The following is a 22,974-nucleotide window of genomic DNA, read 5'->3' as shown; positions in this document are numbered from 1 at the left end:
ATAGACCTTTCATATTCAGATACCTTTTTGTTTTCCATCTACAAGTTGATTTTTAGAAATTCACTTTGTGTTGAATTTTCTAAACAAATTTTTTTCTGCTAAGTTCAGTTCCGGTTTCAAGTATGTGAAATAGAATTGTGTAGTTCTGTTAAGGTGAAAGCTGTTATTTGATGTAACAAGACATTTTTTCTGCCTTTTCATTATATCACATTTGTTTAATATGTTGATATTCTGCTTGAATAGTAATTATTATTCATATCCTATTGATTCTATACGTGAAGATACCCAAGGGAAAAAAAACTTACAGATTTCCCAGCCATAGAATTGCTTTATCTTTATCTATGTGTTGTAAAATATATCATTACATTATATGGATGATTAAAACCAGATGAGTGTCTTTCTGTAAAGAATACTGTTTTTCTTCTGAATTCTTAAGCACAAGAATCGTGACTTTGTAATTTTTAACTTATATTGCTTTTCTTTTTTTATGTATCTATCATTAAACTTTCATTGGGCACTTGGCATCTACAAACATCTTACTTGATGCTTCTAAACTTGCTGGCTTTGAAAAAGCACTGTATTGTTTAATGTCATTTTCTGGCTAAAATAGGTTTCTTTAACTTTTGGATTAAACATTTCATAATCCACTTTCCATTTTTTATTATCTTTCGGAGATATACTGTTCCATGTTTCAGGTGTTATTATACATATGATGTATTAAAAATGCTAAGTCTGTGATTATTGACATTTTTATTATTTAGTATTGATTAAGTGACTCTGTCATATAGTGAATTTTCCTTATTCTCCAGTAAATTCTCATCTAATGTGAAAAGTGATTCACATATGAAAATATTTATAGAAAGCATCAGTATATAATTTTTACCATAACTATTTAGTGTATGAACCATCTGTGCTTGGGAAATAATAGTTCAGTTCTACACATATTTGAAAGTCTACTAGATGTGTTTGTAAGAAAAAAGTGATGAATAAATCATAATGCTAGTCCCCACAATCTTCATAATTGAGTTGAAGGATGAAAGAATGGGGGGATGTTGTAGAAGGTGGGCGTAAATATGAGCTAGGACAGGAGGGAAGGCCTTCACTAATGGGCCCAGGAATCTTGGTCTTTTTCACTAGGTGAATGGAATTCCCTGAGAGCTTTGGAGGAGGAGTATAGCGAGATTAAGATGACGATTTCTGATGGTTGATTTTGTTCAAGTATCTAATGCAGTTGGAATTTGTAAATACAGAGCACATGATATCCAAACCATTTTGACTATGCATCACGTCAATAAAGAATATATTCTGAGCATAGTTTTGTACACATGCATTCTTTATATAACTAGAATTCATTTTTATATATTCTTGCTTATTAATGCATATCATATGCATACTAAAGCAAAATATGGAGATTAATCAAGGATAATATAAACATAATAGATGTTTCTTTTCTTCTCTCTGGTCTTTTCCTGAGCTCCCTCAGGCATGCATACATGCTACTTTGGAGACACTGCTATAGAGGCAGAGAGACTATTAAACAATCTAGAGATTCAGATAAGAGGAGTCTAACTTAAAATGTAGCAGGAGAAATATAAAGGAAAACATTGAACCAAAAAAGCAGTAATAAAAGAAAGGAAGAAATCAAATATATAACAGATATTGCAGCCTGGGTTGGCTAGGAAGTAGAATAAAGTAGGAAGTTAGAAAAAAAAGTTCTGGGATATTGATTTAGACCTCTCCTCCCTTCCTCTACCCTCCCTCCCTCCTTTCTCCCCCAACTTTATTGAGGTATAAGTGACAAATAAAATTGTAAAATATTTCAAGTGTACAATATGATGATGCACTATACATACATATTATAAAAGATCCCCATGCTGAGTTAATACATCTATCACTTCACATCTCTCTCTCTTGTGAGAACATTTGAATTCTACCCTTTTAGCAAATTTCAAAGATTTAGAATTTTCATGTGTTAGTTGAAGCTGAGAGAATAAATTGGTTCCTAAGAATTTATAAAAAGGGGAAGAAAGGTATAAAGGATAAAGCTCAGGAAGGGCAGGTGTGAAGGGTAAAGCTCCAAGTCTGCGGAGGCAAAGAGAACTTTCGTATTCACTCACTGACTGTTTTACACCCGTCAACAGTTTAGCTGCTGTTTCCATTTTATCTCATTAAGTGCTTATATCACTCTTGAAAAGCAGTTGTTATTTTTTTAGTTCCACAGATGGAGTAATTTACCATCAGAAAGGTTAAATAACTTGCTGAAGGTCAAGTGCCAGGGCCAAGATTTAGAATGCAGGCTTTCAGGTTAGTCCTAAGGTAATTTGCCAGCTCTGCAATAAAGGGATCCTGCAAAAAGAAAAATGGTAGGAGTAGAATCAAAGCAATGTGATTTCATGAAAGAGGAAAGGGAAGGAGCGTATTTTTAGAAAATATGGAGAAGCCAACATTGCCTAATAATTGTGTAGTGGACCCAGTTTTGAGTCTAGTTTTAGACCAGTCTTTCTCTGTAGGGGTCAGTCCCCTCCCACCCTAACTTCCTGCCACCAGGAGACATTTTTAGTTGTTACCTGGGAAGGGTCTTTTGTTGGTGGTGGTGTAGTTGTCGCTGTTTTTTCCTAATGGTAGCAATGGCTACAGGCCAGGGGTGCTGCTAGGCATCCTACAGTACATTGGACGGCCCTCACAGCAAAGAATTGTCCCGGCCAAGGTCAAGAAACCCTGTTCAGACTAAATTTCTCACTCGTTTTACTAGCTCTGTGATTTTAGGCAAGTTATTTGACCTTTCTGAGTTTGTGTTACCATATTTGTATATATGCATAATGGTACTTGGTAACTATACAGAGTTTTTTGCAGTGTGGGAAATAATAGGTGTGAAGCCAATTGTAACATTACCTGAAAATCAATTTAAAATGTCTCTTTGTGGAGAATGGGAATTTCTAGAAACATTGAATTTGGTTTGATGATTGGCAAATCATCATCTCATTATTAGATGTAAAAGTGTTTTCAAGTGGTTGAAAAAGAAAGGCAGGTGGCAGTGAGTAAAGACTACTGTTTCAGTGATCATGAGGAAAAGGATGATCTCTCAAGGGTTGAACAGCATCAAGGAAAGACTTTTATTACATTGTTTTTTAGACTAAGGGAGAATGTTACAGAACAGGCGGGGGGTGGTTCCCAATATATTATTACAGAAAGGACCCCCCTTTCCCTCTCTCTGGAGGTTCCCTTCCCCGCCCCCCACACCTACTAGGTTCGAAATGCCCGCTGCCAGAGGAAAGATGTCTCTCAATGCCAGAGACTGGTGAAAAGGAAAGAAATTATTTATTTAAAAGTTACACAGACTTAGAGTAATGACTTAATGTCTTCAATAAGGTACTAAAGTCCTCTATAATACCCACAGATGCACAGTCCTTCCCTCTCCCTGTGCCCAGTCCGGGGTACCGTATCTCAGGAAAATAAGTAGAAGTCTGTGATTCAGGATCCCAGCACCATCAGCTGTGTGGCTGCTGCAATCTCCAGCTAATCCAAAGCCATGTGGCACCTTCTCATGGCCCACCAGTAAGAGTCCTTTCTCTCCTTTTCTTCCCGGCAAAGTCTCTCTTGCTGCCTAAGCCGCATGGCAAAAAGGACCACCCCAAAACCATGTGGTCCTCTCCATTCACTTTGCCAAAGCTGCATGATCCTCTCCCTTCTCTCCCCAAACTGCGTGGTCCTCTCTCTCTATGGCTGCCGCGCCTAGGTTTAAATCCCAGAGCCTGTCTTCCTTTGCAGCCCCATTTCCGACTTCTCCTATAATCAGTTACACCTGCCAGCATTCCCTATTCTTCCAGCTTTACTGGGCTGCTATAGTAAGTCTGGGCAGGCATGGCCCCATGGCATGGAGCCAATCATCTCCAAGCTCTCAGGCAGGTGCTGTAACCAGGGGGAGTTACTTCCCAGTTACATCTTGGGTGGAATTCACTCCCATCCCCTGGGCTCAAAGCGTGGCCACAGCTATTTAACATATCTATGAAAACAGTTAAAGGTTATAGATATGTTAAATGACCATGCCAGGGGTTAGCTGCAAAGCTGTTGCTATACAAAACAGCTCTGAATGGCCCTGTTCCATGTGTCCCTTCCCCCAGCTCAGGCTTGTAGGGGTGAGGACATCCTATATATATATTTTTAATACTTCCTGGACACCTCGAGTTCTGGACCCCATTACAAATCCCTTCTTGGGCCCCTCCTCTTGGCTGCACCCTGTTTCAAGAAGATGAGTCAGTATGTAGTTGAGAGGTAGACTCACAAAAGTAGAGTAAAGATTAAAGGTGGAAATGAGAAAGGTGTCAGTTTTGGGCGGTGTAGTCTTTGAAGGGGTGGCTCATTAAGGAGTTCTTTACCAATGGGAAGGAGGATGCATTTTCTCTGAGACCAGAAAGATGGAAGAAAAAACAAGTGGCAGTAAAGGTAAATTTTTAGAAGTTTTTATCTGACAGAGTGAGGCAGAGGAAGCTGTGGAAAACTCCTAATGGGAAGACCTCAGCATTCTTAGTAAATTTGACGGCAAGATCATCTGCCAGATTAAGGAAGAAAAATGGGGTAAATTTGAGTTTTTTTGGAAGGGAGAAGTTTTGGATTATGCACTGTGGGTGACTGAGGATTAGCAGGGTACATACGTTGTGGAAGAGCCATAGGAGCCCATTGGAGTTGTTCAGCACGGATTTATAAGGGACCCATACCTACCAATGCCAGGCTGGTATGGGAGGTTTAAGGGGAAGGAGGCAAGGTGATTGTGGTTAGCACTGAGAAACTCTGACCGTGGCATTTTGAAGGTGTGGCCATACAGATATCTGCTTAGCTTCCAGGTTCGGTCATAATGGTCAGGGGGCTGAACAGACACTTGGAAGTTTGTAGTGGTCAGCATGTTGGAGGGTCTTCAGCCTCAGTATGTCAGGTGGACATGGATGTTGAAGCCTCCACCATCATCCCCCAGAAATGTGATGAAGAGAAATACTCGGCAGAGCACTGACCTTCGGGTGGACGAAGATTCCCGATATTGATAAAGGCAGTAAGTGGATGGTGGGAACCTTTAGCAGAGGCAGCTGAATGATAAGAGCAGTGCTGAGGAGCAAAGAGGTAGAAAAAAATTCTTCTCCTGGTGAGTGAAAGGGAGTAGAAATGGATCTGTTTCCTTTGGAGAGTCCTGTGGAGGAGGTTGTGTCAGAAGAAAGGTAGGTCCAGCTCCTATGAACTTTTGGGAGACATGTTTTTAGGAAAGGTTTACGGCATAACATAGTTAAATGACTGTTTTATTAGTGCTCCATCGAATGGCATGGGAGCCTGGATAGAAGGACAATCAGTAGAGAATGGCAAAGGTCAAGTAGCTAATTAGGTTAAGAATGGGAATATTTGAAAAGGTGGCCTGTGGGAGAAGTGTGGGCCCAGCATGGGGGATTAGGGCATTGGAGGGAGTTTGGAGGCATCTGTGAACACCAGGGAGGCAGAGGGTGACAGCGTAGTCTGACCCCAATGGCCCAGATGATATGTCAGTGTGGTGGAGCCACTAAGCTGCCCTGGTCCCTGATGGCACCACGTCAGCATCTGCTGGTGGAGGCATAAGTGGGTTAATAGGGCATAGGCTTTAGTGTATTGAATTACTGGTACTTGGATATATCTACATATGCATATACATATAGCCATGTATATGTGCATATATGTGTATACACGCATGGATGTATGTGTCCCTGGTCCAGCCCTACTCTACCCTCAACTCTTTCCAAACAGATAAAAATCAGACTTAGGAAGAAATTCTATTTTCTGAAAAATAGCAGCTAGCAGTTTGTTCATTGAAATATTTTTTTATGTACCTTGAGTTATTGTAAGTAAATATGAGCAGGGAAATATTATTCACAATACTAAAAACAAAGCATAAAACTTCCCTAATTTTCCTAATAATGGGTTCAGTTTGCTTTAGCAAATCCATTCTGCCCAAGTAGCCTATAACCACATTGATCATGTTCCACTATTAAGGTAATAATATTCGATAATTTGGTTATAAAAATGAGATTAAATTATTTGTAACTTGTATAACATTGCAAGTTTAAACGTAAAAGTGTGATTCACTAAGAATTGCTTATTTCAACTGTATTTTCTTTTTTTTGCTGTGCTTGGTACATAGCATCTTAGTAACTGCTTAAAGAATATGAACAACAAATGTCCTTTCGAAGCAAAACCACTCGATTCGCTGAAAATAATTAGGCTGACATTTTCAGATGAGTGCATTTGGTACAGCCACAGACATAGAGGCAAACATTGTTCTCATATTCTCATGTAAAATCAGGCAATTGAGCTTGCAAATTGCAGATGGAAAACTCGGCATAAATGGACAGCATCTGTGTAAATGTGCTTCTCGTCCATGTTCGTTTGTGTGCTTTGAGTGTAGGTTTTAACAAGGCCAAGGCAAGTGTGTGCAATTGGTGAGTGTGTTTTATTTCTTTAAATCTTAAAAATCCTGGGATTTTAAGTGAATATTCATCTGAAATACCTAGCAGTGAGTCTTAATTACCCATGTATAACTATATTTCTGGCTACAACTTGGGAAAGTCAGGAATCACGAATAATACACTTGAAGGTTAAGTTTATGATCCTTAAACACGTGATTCTCTAAACTGGGCAAATAAGGTAATAATATTGGTTCCTCCAGGTATGTAAGCGGAGTAGCTCAGTTTAAATTCAGTTTAGAATCAGTCTACACAAATATTTGACTTTGTGCCTTTCAGAAAGATCAGAGATGGAAAAGCCTTTAATATTTGGAAAGTAGTACTTTCCTAAAATCTTTTCTTGATGACATATAATGATTTTGTTTAACAAATAATTTATGGCATGTTTAAAAGACTGGTTTTTATGTATTTCCAAAGTTTAGTTTTTAATGAATTTTTATTAATTTAATTAGAAGTTTTTTATGCTCTTATGATGATTTATTAATTTTATGTTATTCTTTCAAAGTGTTTGGTTTGTTCAAGATGCACCAAAATTTTATGGCTTTTTAGTATTTTTGTTAGTCACTTAAACTTTCTTTGAATAAGAAAATGTATACCTAACAAATAATATCTATTCATTAATACAGCTTCCTCCTGGAAAATTGAAATTAAAATTACTGAAGGATCAGCTTCAAGGTAAACAGTTTACCACTGTGCTATTAGCTGCTACAGAAAGAATTTCTTCTACATTTGAATTACATGGAAAATAAAGTGCTAGAATTGTTCATTCAGTATAAAGATCCTAAATTCCCAAATGATGACTCTTTACTTCTGATATTCAAAATACATCTTACTTATGTTTGTTTGGGAGGGGCTTATTTTATTGTCAAAGAATGACAACTTAGAATATGATTAGAATATAGCATTTTTTTAATAGTGAGGACTTTCATAACACTGGTCCTTAAAGTTTATTAATGTAATCTTTAACTAAGATAAGAATTTTTCAGTATAAATTATAAATTGAAATTTTACTCTAAAAAATTAAAAGAATATTGAAAAATTCCTTTATATTTTAAAACAGTTTGACAATATCAAACACCAAAATCAATTTCAAATATATGCTAATTTCAAAGGAAATGACTTCTTAATAGTGGATAAACACATTTAATTTGAATGGTTAAGATGTTTTGGTAGACTAAGTTATATATATTATGTATATAACATTTATTTATATATGTTATTTGGTAGAACAAGTTATATATATTATATATAAATTATAATATATATAACATTTAATTTGAATGCTTAAGATGATTTAGTAGAGCAAGTTATATATACTATATACATACATATAATATAATATATATAGCATTTATTGCAGAAGATGTTCTGTGTAGGCTTCAGTTTGATCCAGAGATGGGACAGAATGCCAGAGTATTCTACCAAGAGTGTGGTTTTTAACACTTACTATTCTGTAATTTCACATGTCCAGTGTAAGTGGGTTTTAAGCAGGGTGGACATGGATGGATGTGTGTGGCCCTGCAGTCACAGGAGGGGGGTGGGAGCTCCCCAGCTGACTGGGAGAATTAGACTTGGCCACATGCCATTCTTACTAGGTAACTAATATTTAAATATTATTTGAGTATTTAGAAATATGCATACTTTCATTACTATATCAATCAGAAATTTAAACATCATATTTTAAAATGATTAGTCTGACTTTGTCTTTTCTTCCAGAATCAGTAAGACCACTGAATTCTAAAACGGCAAATGCTTCTGAAAGTGAAAAACCCAAGAGGAAAGGGAAGCCTTGCGGACAGTGTGAGAACAAAGCCGCTCTGCTAGTACGTACACTTCAATAGATAGTGGAGTAGAACTTGCGCTGGGTCTCAGACCCTCCTCCCAGCTCAACCTGCTTCGGTAGGCACACACCTTGCCTGGTGGCTCGCGTTAAGGGTGAGGTGTGCATGCTGCTGGGGACTGCCTACAACGCCCTGAAGCTCACCCTTCATTCCTGTTTGAGGCACTAGCTTAACTCATCCTCTCTGCCTTGGGTCATGCCTGTCTGCACACAAGCATGCTGCAGTATCTTCCATCTACATCCAAAGCTACGACCACAACAAACACTCTCCTTTGTCCCCCACAACTCCCTCTGCACTTCTGTTTTGGTAACAGTTGCAGAGTTGGCTATACTTGCTGTCATCTTCGTCTCTTCTCTCATTCTGTCTATTTTTTAAAATCGAGGTATATTTTACTTACGGTGAAGTGGACAGATCTTAAATATACAACTAATTACCTTTTGACAAATATCTACACTCCTATCAAGATAATGCAGTACCCCTGAACGTTCCCTTCTGCCTTTTCCGATTCATCTTCACTGCAAGGGCAACCACAGCTCTGATTTTTAGCACCTTACATTTGGTAGTACCTATTTTTGTACTTTATGTAAATGGAATTATAATATATATGTATATACATACACACATAGAGGGGTGGGCAAAGCAGTTTTATAGTTGTGAGTATGCAAAACACAAGAGTTTATTCTTGCATTATTTACTTATTCTTGCATTATTTATTATTGGTATTAACCTTCTTTTGCCCACCCCTGTATCTGTATTTTGTGTGTAAGTTCTCTTTTGCTCCATGTGGAGATTTATTCATGTTCCATTTTTCAGTAGTTTGTTCATTTGTATGACTGAGTTGTATTCCATAGTACAGATACACCAAAATTTGTTTACTCCTTCACATGTTAATGGCATTTGGGTTGTTTCAGGTTTTTTTCCTATTGTGTTTAAGGCTGCTGTGTACATTTACGTGCAAGTCTTTTTATGCCCCAGAATGACATTTATTCTTTCTTTCCTTCAAAGTTCTAAGTTCTGAAGTAAACTTAAAAAGAAGTACAAAAATGTAGTGCTTTCTGACAGCTCTGGGACTTTCATAGATGTCAATTCATGAGTTTTAAAAAAATATTGTAAAACACATCATAATTTAAATGTCATCATCTTGGCCATTTTAAGTGCAAAGTTCAGTGGCATAAAGTCCATTGCTTTGCTTCCATCACCGCCATCCAGCCCCTGAATTCCTTTCAACTTGCAAAACTCAAGTTCTGTGCTCAGTAAACAATAACTCCCACTGCCTCCTCCCCTCAGCCCCTGGCAACCTCCACTCTATTTCTGCCTCTATGACTTTGACGGCTAGGTTTCTCATGTAAATGGAACCACACAGTATCTGCTTTTATCATTATATAGTATTGTCCTCATTTCACTTAGCATAATGTCTTCAAGATTCATCCACGCTATAGCATGTATCAGAATTTTCCTCATTTTTAAGGCTGAATAATATTCCATTGAGTGTATTTTCCATATTTTGTTTATCCATTCATCTTTCAGTGGGCACTGGATTGCTTTTACCTTTTGGTTACTGTGAATAATGCTACTGTGAACGTGGGGGTACAAATATCTGTCCAAGTTCCTACTTTCAGTTGTTTGGGGTGTAGACCCAGAAGTGGAACTGCTGAGTTCCCGTTCCTTCTTGAACCCTCTCCATTCAGTTCTGGGTCTCTGCTGCTGTCCAGCAACTGCCCCTCTGATGGTCGCCAGTGTCTTCCACATTCAATTCTCGGTTCTTTTTTGTCTATCAGTGGTCTATTCTCAGTTCTTACCTTAATCCCTCACTAATATTTGACACGGGATCCCTCTCCTCTCCTGGGACTCTTCACTTGGCTTTCTCTGAAACACCATTCTCTCTTGCTTTCATTTTATTTTGCTAGCTGTCCCTTTTCAACTTTCTTTGTTGACTTTGTGTATTCTTGACCCCTTAACATAGTGATGCCTTAGCCCTGAGTCCTTAGCCTCTTATCTAGTCTGTCTATACTTGCTCTTTAGGTAATTGCATTCATTATCTGGGCTTTAAAGACCATCTCCACTTTGATGCTTCCCAGATTTGTGTCTGACTCATGCCTCTCTCCTCGAACTTTCAACTCAGTCTGCCCAATCAGCACCTCTAGTTGGATGTATAACAGGAATTACTAACTTAAAATGTTCAAAATTGAACTTTCATTTATCTCCAACAAATTTCCCCCCCCCCACTCCAGTCTCCTCATATCAATAAAGGTCAACTCAAAGGTTACTGACCCCCACTGACATTTAGAAAATAGCAATAGCTGAGTTGCACTCTAGTTTTAGGAAGCTTTTTCATTCATCTGCATAGCAGTTATCACCTACAATGTGTCTCTGTTTGTTTTCCCCTCACCTTTAATATAACTTTGATGAGAATGGTGATTTCACTTTGTTCAGTGTGGTGGGCCCACCACTATGCCTGCAACTTAGTAGGTACTCAACAAATATTTATTGAATGAGTAATTGCTTTAAAACTTTTCTGTAGTGTAGACTTTACACATATTTTCCTTTCAGTTAGTATTGATGATACTCCAATACTTTTTGTAATTTAATATATTACACATAATTAAGAAGTAGTTTTTCTCCCAAATAATTTAATGATTATAACTAATATTGTGGAATATATTGTAGTTTCAGAGAATTTAGCCATAATCACTTCGGCTATTTTTTACTAGCCTTATTTAAATAGCCAGATTTAAGGCTATTTTTACTAGCCTTATTTCATGGCAGTTTTAACTGGGCTCAGAGTTAGAATGCTGTGAGTTTAATAAAGGGCTAAAAAGAACATTAAATGTAAAACTCTGGCTGTTGGTAAAATGTTCTTACTATTACATCATAGTGTTATAGTACTAGAGATAATGATGGACAATAATTTAAAGAATATTAGCCAATTATACCTATGTAGGAATGTTTAAAAATTTAAACAAATAATATTTTTGAAGCTGGAAGTATGAAAGGGGCTTACTGGTTGAATTGGATTGTTGAGGCTCATTGTTCAGGATCTGAAAAGGATTTATGTAGTAACTCTGGGTCGACATTGGTATGGAATCCTATTCTGTGTTGAGCACTTTTTAGGGGCTGTGGAATTTGAACAGTACGGCGTATGTAGGCAAGACTTGACCTGAAAATAACAGGTCAGTTTTTTTTCCATGGAGTAGGAAATATAAGAAAATGACATCCCAGACAGGATAAATGACATATGCCTTTACTGGAAAGCAGATGAGTGAAATGTACACAGTGATTAAAAAGCTGATTTGCCTGAAAACTGCAGAAGCTGGGATTTACGCCCTAAATGTACTTAAACATTTCACTAAGATTTTAATAAAGGATGCTCTTTGATTTGATGAAAATAATATACTTGTCAAAACACAACAATAAATTGCTTAAAAATTGAAGCTAGGCAGACCTAATGAACTTGACTGTTTTAGCGTTAAACTCTGAGATTATCCTTTGTTTTAGCTTCCATCATTCTAGATGATAATGTTGGTTGGATAATGAGTCAACCTTTCCATATCTTATGATAGGCTTTTCATCAGGGAAAATTATATTTTGGGGTGGGTTAAGACCTTGTATTTTGGGGGTTTTAATCTCAACTTTACCTTTTATTAACTATGTGACCTTTAGCACATGACTTGATTCCTTTATATTTCTGTTCTCTCACGTGTAAAATGGAATACTATGAATAACTGTAGACTATACCTCAGTTATTCAGGACAGTGGGTTAATGCATGTGAAAAATTCAGCATTGTGCCTGGTGTATTGTCAGGAGACACCAAATTATGTGTTTCTGGCACATCTCCTTATGTCCTGCTGCGTTCACATAGGTTGATGGTGAAAATAAAATCCCAAACTTCTAATTATTTTTCATGTTTTAAAGATGTTACAGTAGCTTTAGACTGTTTCTACATGGCAAAAGTGAAATGGATATTTAAAAATTGTATATTAATTTGGCAAATGTGGGTAATTTAATTAAACTCCAGTAGTTTCTGAAGGCTTAGTACAACTGAGTGGTCTTGCCTCGGTCGAAGGAGAAGGATGCTTACTGAAACTGCACTTGGGTACCCTCATTGGAGACGCATCTGCGGTGGAATGCAGTGCTTGTCTATGTTCTCAGTATGTCCTGCTAGTTATACAAACTGCCTAGAAAGATTTTCCAGTTGACGATCCTTTTAACCCAATTTAAATCTAAATATGCTTGTATGACAAAATGCATAAGCTTACTCTGCTGCTCCAGCTTTGATCTTCCAGTCTACAGCTTCTGCTCAGCTGCTTTCATTAAAACTCTGCTGTCAACAGATACTTGGCTTAGAATTGTATGTTGAAAGTGACTTTCCGTCATCTCATTACATTGTAAAACCATGGCTGAGTATTTATAAGAAATTTATTAAAATATTAGCAGATAAGTAAAATAAAATTAAGCAGAATACATTTTGAAATATGCATTAATACAAGGATATTACCATATATGCATGTGGAATTATAGTTTTTAATTCATTTTGGACTTGAAAAATTATGTATTTAGGTGTGTTTATCATCATTTCTCTAAGAGACGTTAGCTCTTGAAATAAGAGTCAAAAGGGTAAGACTAGTTCCCATAGTAGGGATAGTGTCCCTTTTTCTTCCCCTTAAATAAAAACTCCAGTGCTATAGGGCTAATCATATTTGAAAAAATATCTATTTGGATTTCTTTTCTTTTTCTTTTCTTTTCTTTATTTTTTAGAGAGAGTGGAAGGGAGGGAGAAAGAGAGGGACAGAAATATCAATGTGGGGTTGCCTTGCACATGGCTCACACTGGGGACCTGGCCTGCAACCCAGGCATGTGCCTGGCTGGGAAACCAACCAGAGACTCTTTGGTTCGCAGCCTGTGCTCAGTCCCCTGAGCCACACCAGCCAGAGTTATATGTGTATTTTTGACATTGGAAAAAATGTGTTTGGCTTTTGACAAATACCAGAATATGCAGTCATTGATATATTTATTTCGTTGCAGGTTTTATTGTTTTTAAATGAATGATTAAGACTGAAATTAATGATCAGTAATTGATTTAATGATTAGTAATGTGGATTGTGGGTAAAAGCTTGAGTTTTGAGCCAGAATGTGAGGTTGAAATTCTAGCTCTGTTAGCTGTACCAACTGACACATTTTTAATCATTATGTTCTTTTGTTACCTCATCTTGACAATGGACATACAACGACCTTTATCACTAGAGGGGGTTGTTGTGAGGAACAAACGAGATGAGATATGTGAAGCCCTTAGAGCAGCGAGCGAATGCTCACTAAACATTGTGAATATCGTTGTCTGATTCTAGCCTTCCTTTGTAGTTTCATTACAGCGACATAAAAATTTCTCACTCTTTTAACCTTTTGGTAGTGCTATCCTAACCATTTACATCCGACGACTCTGTCTACATTACTGTAGGTAACTATGTCATTATGTGGGGACTTACACAATTTTTTAAAATTAATGGACTTAAAATGTCTATTGGATTTTTAATAAGAGTGAGTCTGCTTTTCTGTGTCTTACACATTCTGGTGTGTGATTACTCAGGGTGTGGTTTGCACCAGCTGCTGCATGCTTTCACTTGGAGGCGTGTTAGTACGCAGCGTCCCAGGTGGCATTTCCGACTTCCTGAACGGAGTCTACTGACAACACAGTCCCGTAGGATTCACGTGCACATTACATTTTGAGAAGCATCACTGCATTGCACGTTTCAGTCCACCATCGACCAGTACAATGCAGAAGAACTCGGCCAGCCTCTCCCCAGTCGGCCCCAAATGTTTTATGCTTATGTTTCCCTGGTACGAGGGCAGAGGAAGGAGGGGGAGAGTGGTGGTGGGCACCCTGAGAGGGGATAAAAGAGGGGCGGAGGGAGTGCGAGCTCCTTGACGTAGACTTCCTGACACCATCTCTCCGAGCCCTCACACTTTCTTAGTTGCACTAACAGTAGTTCTTCACCCAGGCAAACTCAAGAAAAGAGGGATTTTAGCCATTTGCAGTTGTTTGTCATATTGTAAAGAGTATTCAAGTGGCTGTACAGCTGCACAGTAGTAATTTCACATGCAGTAAAAATGTCATTGTCTTTCATATCAACTTCTAGTTTGCTGGGCACCATCATGAATACAAGGATATCACATTTTTCAATTTATCTAAATTTTAAAAATTATATTTTTACACTGTAAAGAATTTGGAAGATAAATATATATTTTTCCATAATCATTTCACTGGTCATAAACATTGCTGATATTTTTGATGCAGCTCTATCCAGTTTGTAAAAATACTTTTCTTTGAGGACTCTTCTAAAAATACTTTTCAACCATATTTTGAGAATCATCAGGGAAGGAGTTCCATTCAAGGAAGTGTCTGGGGACTTTCGGAGACAGATAGTATCCACAGCATTTGGAAGTGACTGTGCCCTGTGAGTGCCTGCGGAGAGGGAGAAGAGCGGAAACTGAAGTAGACAAAGAAGTGGGGCTGTTTAGTTTTGACCAGGCCAAGGAGTTGGGCCTGATGCTGCCGGTTGTTTTGTGATGTATTCAGACATTGTACATACATACCTCCATCCAACACATGTATAAAACATCTATTCTAGCTATTATAGTTATTTTGATATGAGAGTAATTAGTTTATAAGTTCATTTTTCTCAGAGTTAAACCTTAATTGGAACAAATAGTTGTCTCAGTTTCCTTGGACTTCTCAATTCCAATGACACCTAGGTATATAATGGAGAAATAAAGATAATAGTAATAACATCTTTACACAAATATTTTCTCAAAGTCATATGATAAGATTGTATTTTTTTTTTAATATCTTTTAAGGTATGTCTTGAATGTGGAGAAGATTATTGTTCAGGGTGCTTTGCTAAAATTCACCAGAAGGGGGCACTGAAACTCCATAGAACAACTCTTTTGCAGGTATGACTTGAAAAACTTTAAAATGCTTTACTGGTAGTGTATTTATAAAATGTTTCAACACAAAGACATTTAAAACATGCTTAATTATCTAGAATTTAGGATGATTTACATTAATTTCTAAAATCCTGTTATGTACAGTCTTTACCTATATCTTAAAACCATTATGCTGAACACTAATCTGGATTCTGTTTTGCTATTTAAACCGTGTTTTAATATAGTTTCTGAAACACTTAGCTTGATTAGAATTTTGAGGTTATGCATTCTATCTGTGAACTTGACATTTAAAAATTAGACAATATTTTTATCTATTGTTTTAAGTGAACACATGACTTAAGTATTATTTTTCTCTAATTTATAAATAGAAATCTCATGTTTGCTTTTTTTGTTTAGCTTTAAAAATTATTGTTTCATTTATCCTCACCCATTATTATTTAAATAAGCTTATCTCTCAGGTTTCTACTTTTCCTCCTACGTATTAGCAGCTTTTATTTATCCTCATACAGTCATTCTTTCTGAAATGCCTAAATTCAAACCATGTCAGAGAGTCTTAAAATTTTAATACTTAAGTAACAAATATAGTGAGTATAGATAGGACATTACAGAATTTATATTTAATGATGCTTTGATTTCATTCATTTGACAGTAATTTATTTGACAAATATTCATTGAATGCCTTAGGACCCAGGGTCTGTGCTGGGCAGTGATGGGACACAGATGGGGGACACTGGGACCCTGCTCATGGACCTGGAGGTGAAGCTGACAACCACGGGCCTTGTGTCATGGGTCAAGGGTTTTATTATCTTAGAGGCACAAGGATGGAGATGATGAGATCTATGTTTAGAAAGATCACTGGTCGATTTCAATCTTTTTTTTAAATATATTTATTGATTATGCTATTACAGTTGTCCCATTCCCCCCCCCAACTCCACTCCATCCTGCCTACCCCCTCCCTCCCACATTCCCCCCCTATAGTTCATGTCCATGGGTCATGTATATAAGTTCTTTGGCTTCTACATTTCCTACACTATTCTTACCCTCCCCCTGTCTATTTTCTACCTACCATTTATGCTACTTATTCTCTGTACCTTTCCCCCCTCTCCCCCTCCCACTCCCCTATTGACAACCCTCCATGTGATCTCCATTTCTGTGGTTCTGTTTCTGTTCTAGTTGTTTGCTTAGTTTTCTTTTGTTTTGGTTTTAGGTGTGGTCATTAATAACTGTGAGTTTGCTGTCATTTTTACTGTTCCTATTTTTTATCTTCTTTTTCTTAGGTAACTCCCTTTAACATTTCATATAATAAGGGCTTGGTGATGATGAACTTCTTTAACTTGACCTTATATGAGAAGCACTTTATCTTCCCTTCCATTCTAAATGATAGCTTTGCTGGATACAGTAATCTTGGATGTAGGTCCTTGTGTTTAATCTTGGGTAATGTAATTATGATGTGCCTTGGTGTGTTCCTCCTTGGGTCTAGCTTCTTTGGGACTCTCTGAGCTTCCTGGACTTCCTGGAAGTCTGTTTCCTTTGCCAGATTAGGGAAGTTCTCCTTCATTATTTCTTCAAATAAGTTTTCAATTTTTTGTTCTTCCTCTTCTCCTTCTGGCACCCCTATAATTCGGATGTTGGAACGTTTCAAGATGTCCTGGAGGTTCCTAAGCCTCTCCTCATTTTTCCGAATTCTTGTTTCTTCATTCTTTTCTGGTTGGATGTTTCTTTCTTCCTTCTGGTCCACACTGTTGATTTGAGTCCCAGTTTCCTTCTCATCACTATTGGTACCCTGTACATTTTCCTTTGTTTCTCTTAGCATAGGCTTCATTTTTTCATCTACTTTTCGAACAGATTCAACCAATTCTGTGAGCATATTGATAACCAGTGCATTGAACTGTGCATCCGATAGGTTGGCTATCTCTTCCTCGCTTAGTTGTGTTTTTTCTGGAGCTTTGAAGTGTTCTGTCATTTGGGCCTTTTTTTTTTTTTTTTTTGTCTTGGCGTGTCTGTTACTTTAAGGGGTGGAGCCTTAGGTGTTCCCTGGGCAGGGTAACGCTGGTTGCTGTGCTGTGAAGCTGTACGTGGGGGAGGGGCCCAGAGGGAGCAAGGGCGCCTGCCTCACTCTCCTCCGGATTTCACTCTTTCACTCTGATACCCACAATCAAACTGGGCCCCTCTGGTGCTGGTTCCCGAGTGGGTGGACTTGTGCACGCCCTAGGCCCCTGTGGGTCTCTCCAACGACCTCTCCTGTGAGGCTGGGAGTCTCTCCCGCTGCCGCCCCAACCCCCACGGGTGTTTTCATTCAAAGGTTTGAGGCTTTATTTCCCTGAGCTGTAGCCCTGGGTTGCACGGTCTGCTTCGATCCCCGCTGTTCGTCCGGTTTATTTATGTTTGAATGTGGGGCTGCAGTGTGCTACCCGCACTCTGCCTGCCCCACTCTCCGCCACTCTGAGTCCGGCCCTCTGGGTTTATCTGTGTGCGAATGTGTGGCCGCAGGGTCTGCTAGTGCTCGGACTGCCTGCCCACACTCCGCCAGTCTCCGTCCCACCACAGCCACGCGAGTCCTCTCCACCCAGGTGCCGGTCTCCGCCTCTCCCACCGGTCTAGATGAATGTTTATTTTTTATTTCCTTGGTGTCGGACCCCCTTGCCGTTGGATTCTCTGTCAGTTCTGGTTGTGCGAGGAGGCGCAGTGTGTCTACCTACGCCGCCATCTTGGTTCTCCCGATTTCAATCTTTACAAGTTACTTGAATAGCAATATTGGTAGCTCCAAAGACCCAAGCTGTGACAACCACAAACACAAAATAGACCTTTCTCATATCATCATTTATCAAAGTCCATTACTTTTGAGTGGCTACTCAATGTTTAGATCCTCCTGGCAGAAATGATGGAAAGAACAAGGAAGATAAACAAATGAAAAAAAAACACAGTTACCTGTTACTCTTCTCCCTCAGGATGGTACAATTGAATGGTCACAAGAAATAGAAATTGAAGTGTACAAAATTGAGTGTAATTGTTAACATAAAAATAGTATAGAATTTAACTAAAGACACTTTACTTTAAGGGGAAAGGGTGTACCTACCCCACTGTGAGTTCATGTGAGGAATTTTCCATTCACTGATTTATTCAGTACATTTTTTGAGCCATTGCTCAGTGACTTTAGGCACTGTGCTATCTGGTCCAGAACATACGGAGAGGAAGAGACAGGGCTTTTCCCCTCAACTTTTGGATTTGACCTTCAAGATTTATCCATGTCTGATTCTCCTCCCTTTCTCTCTCTCTCTCTATCTCTCTCTCTCTCTCTCTCTCTCACACACACACACACACACACACACACACACACACACACACGGCAGGGAGAGGAAAGGAGAGAGAGAGAATGTAAATTTCAACCTCTGTTAAATAATTATCAGCAAAGTAAAATTCATGAAGGGAATTACTAAGTTATCTCACTTTTTTCTCCTTGTTTTCCTTACCACTGTGAGTTAAGGTGCTTGGTGCTCTGTGCCTTGGCCTGATCACTGTTGTCCAGCAATTAGTGGGTATCTCTGTTTAGCTCTTGTAAACTAGTCATGTAGTGTTTTCAGTTTTCCACTATTTTGGTAACTATGAAAGTCACGAGATTTTTAATTGACTGCTGAATTTACACCTGCTCTGAGAAGTCAGTGCACATCTGATATTTGAATATTAATCGTTACTATATAAAAAGCAAACCTTCTAGGCTAATGGCTGCCATGCTTTACATTGTTGCGTATGCTGAATTTCTGGTTATTATAAAGCATAGCAAAATTTGATTGTTGTAAATCGTTTAAGCCCCCATCCTATAGCTCAGCGACTCTGCACAAAGTTCACAGTCAGTAAGGACCATTTTATTCTGGCATATCTTGTTTCACTTGTGAGGTAAGTCACTGAAAAATTGAAGGCAAACTATTACCATTTCCATGTTGACTAACATTATAATTTCACAGGGCCTTTCTTTTGATTCACAATTAACTTATACTTGGCAGTGAGTCTGACACAAGTTTATTTTTACCTCCTCCAAACTCTATTAAATAAGTAATTATTTGCAAAATAAAGTGTAAATGTACAAGGGGAATTACTAAGGATGCAAATTCTATATTTAGGATGATTTTCAACAGTAAAGGTTTAAAAAAATTTGTCTTAGTGCGTTAGCCTCATATTGATGAAAAATAAGGTCTTAGTATATCCGGCATTTTTATTTCCTTTTAACAAACAATCAAACAGAAGAGACAAGGTTAATCAGAGATATTAGAAACTACGGGAAACCAACAAAAGACATTCATCCTGTTGTGAAGTGTGGCATAAACCAAGGGAGGTGGGATTAAAGAAATCATTAACCAATTCTGTTATGTATATTTTCCTAACTGGAATGGGGATTTTCTTAAGTGGAAAGGAGGGACCTTGGAAAGTGGAGAGGTGAGTGAGAAACAATAATTGAGGCATTTATATGCAGCCTCTTACATTTTCTTACCTCCAGTGAAAGGGATGTCTCCATAAATATAGATGTAAGTGGGGACAGATACTTGTTTGAATACATTTACAGGAAAGTATGAGGAAGAACCTCAGTCATCATCAGAGCACAATCTGTGCTGACTGACTGTGGTCGATTTGTTCTCTTTTCGTTGTCAATGACCAATACTAGCTTTTGGGCTCACATTACTCTTATTCTGTTACTGTTTAGAATAATACAATATTTTTATTTTATTTATTTTTTTGTTGAGGTATACTTTACATGCTAGTTTCAATTTTACCACATAATGGTTCAATATTTGTATATTGCAAACGATCACCACGATAAGTCTAGTTAACATTCGTCACTTTACAGTTACAATGTGTATTTTTCTTGCAATGAGGAATTTTAAGATCTACTCTTTTAGCAACTTTCAAACAGGCAATACAGTATTACAAACTACAGTCACCATGCCGTACATTACATTTCCATGGCTTACTTGTTTATAACTGGAAGTTTGTATCTTTTCACCCCCTTCACCATTTTGCCCTCTCTGCACCCCTGCCTCCGGAAGGCACCAGTCAGTTCTCATCATACAGTATTTTTGAATCATAGCTAGTCATTTTGGATAACATGCTGCGTTAATTGGATGATCTCATTGTGGCCCGTTTTAAATGCTGTGCAGACACATATTTGCAGATGCTGTGGCCTGCCGCCCTGATTCCACTCCTTAAGGCTGAGACACTTTGCTGGTTGCCTGGAGTGTTGCCTGTGGAATAACCAGAGCTGAGTCTCTCCCCAGGAATTACCTTTGCTCAAAGGGAGCTGTGACTTCCGAGCTTAAACCCCATCTTTGGAGGTAGCCCATTTCCCGGTCCCATTTCTGGTCATTGGGGGGGTGCAAATTGCCAGCAGCTCACTTCCCTCAGTTGTCAACAGCTCTGACGGGCCATCAGAGCTCCCCACCTTGGGACTGGCAGTTGCACTGAACTCAGCTGTTCTCTTTGCCCAGTTCTGTTTCCTTCACTTGCCCACGGGTATCCTCAGAGCAGTAAAAGTCAGGCAGACAAACCTTAGAATTCGTTTCCTGGGGAACTTGACCCATTACAATATGTGATTTCGAGTAAAATTATAGATAATCATTGCCCTAAATTTAGAGTGATTGAGTGCTGCAATTTTGAAGGCCACTAGATAACGTCTTTTTCTTTCCTTTCCAAATTCTGAGCCAAGTGAGAAATAGATTAGAGAATCAAAAGGTAGGAATCAAAATATCAATTTTACTACGGTCACCGTCAGAATTGCTGGTTGTGGTATGAGTAGTGCACAGGCAAATTCAGCTTGCTGATAATTCCTTGAGTTGAACTTTTTTTTAGCCTCTCCATCACATAGTAGGCATTTCCCTTCGGCAGGGCAGGGCCTCCCCAGTAAAACTCCTTAATGGACCAACATCTAGTTGGGATGCATCCCTCTCTGGACAGGCAGCTCTTAGAGAACCTGGAAGGGGCAGAAGGCTCACTTTCTTCTCCCAAAGTCTCACCAATAAGGTAGAAATACAAGGATGGGGAGTAAATATTTTCTCAGAAAGGAATGATTATAATTGACATGATTTTAGAGTCTGGGTGGTATATATATCCCCAAAATGTATATATTCACCATTCATATTACACTTAAAAATAAAGCATTGTACACACACACCTGACTGCGTATTGCCTGTTTCACTTATTTCTTCGATGGGAATAATGCTTATTTCTTATGCCACAAGTCCGGGTTCATTGTCCTTCAATATGATGATTACTTTGCACTTCCTCTATCAAGGGGTTTTAAAAACTGTGTTGTTACTGACTAGTCCCTCTCTCATACCTTCTGACACATTTTAAATTCTGCGAGGAGAGGGACTGTCTTGCCACATTCATCGCAGTATTTTCAGGGCTTGATATTGTATCTGGTGCACATACGTCAATTTTGGAACAAATGAAAATGGGAATGAATCCCTAATGATATGTTCCAACTCCCGAAATAATTTAAAACTATATTTTGAGTAACAATGTTTGTTTTACTTTGAATGTTGAAAACTGAAGATTGGATAATTAGAAGAATTTATGATATGCTAAATGTGTTATGTTGGCGAAGGGTTAACAAAAGCCTTTGCTCTTTAGTATGAGAATTTGACATTTAGTTAATTTTCTAGCTCTTTCCCTGGGAAACAGATAAAGGTATTAATGTCAACTGTCTTTCTAGACTTGTGGCAAATGTGACTCCTGATTGACGAATGGCATCTAAATGGGAGAACTATAAATACTGGGAGGGAGACAAAGCTCCCTGAGGGTGGTGAGTTGGGCAGCTGGCACATGTGCGTGGGGCTCTGGGAGTCTTGCAGATGGGGATTAACTTGGGCAGAAAACAGGCCTCTAAGTGAGTGTGTCTCTCGGCTACCTGAGCTGTGCTTCTGTGTGAACTGCTGCGAGACTCCATACCAACAAGGTGCTGACCTGTTGGCAAACCCTTGATCCTGTTCCCTCTGAGCATACTGATGTCAAGACTGGTTTGATGGCAGCGCTATGCATCTGAAAGTTGAGTGAACCCAGGCAGCTCCTTGGTGGGCGTTGCAGTTAGGTCTTTAATTAACCAGCATTTCAAAAGTCATAAAGATGCGACACCAAAAAGGTAAATGAAGAACACAGCTATAAGAACCACTGACTTGAATTTTTTAAAAAAGAGCATTCTTGAGGTATAATTTACATAGCACACAATTAATTCATTTAAATGGTACAATCCAATGGATGGTGGTACAGTCACAGTTATGTGCAACTATCAGCACAATTAATTGCAGAATGTTTTTGTCACCTCAAAAAGAAACCCATTTGCTATTACTTCCATCCCCTCTATTTCTCCCCCTCAGTTCCTTAGCAACCAGTAACCTATTTTCTGCCTATTCTGGACATTTAAAAGTGGAATCATATAACATGTGGTCTTTTATGTCAGGCTCTTCTTTACTTAGTATATTTTCAAGGTTCATCCATGTTTTGACATGTGTCAGTACCTAATTTTTACTGCATTGTTTGGTTGTACCACATTATGTTTATCCGTTCGTTGTTCGATGGACTTTGGAGTTTCTCCCTTTTGGCTATGATGTGTACTGTTGCTGTGGACGTTTGTGTGCAGGGTTCTGTGTGGACGTGTGTTTTCTCTCAGCTGGTCTCCAGCAGTGGGCCGTGGGGTAACCCTGTCTATAATTGTCTGAGGAACTGCCTG

General features: G+C 38.5%; 1 protein-coding gene across 1 annotated transcript in view; it reads left to right on the top strand.

Moving 5' to 3' along the window:
• Positions 1 to 22,974, top strand: part of ZBBX (zinc finger B-box domain containing) — a 112,278-nt gene that overhangs the window by 14,371 nt on the left and 74,933 nt on the right. Inside the window, 3 exon segments of the mRNA XM_045197635.3 lie at positions 7,103 to 7,151; positions 8,193 to 8,299; positions 15,168 to 15,263. Of these exon segments, the coding sequence (XP_045053570.2) occupies positions 7,103 to 7,151; positions 8,193 to 8,299; positions 15,168 to 15,263 (252 nt within the window).

Source organism: Desmodus rotundus, chromosome 2 (genome assembly GCF_022682495.2).
Source record: "Desmodus rotundus isolate HL8 chromosome 2, HLdesRot8A.1, whole genome shotgun sequence".
NCBI classification, from domain to species: Eukaryota; Metazoa; Chordata; class Mammalia; order Chiroptera; family Phyllostomidae; genus Desmodus; species Desmodus rotundus.
This window is presented reverse-complemented; position numbering and strand designations above follow the sequence as displayed.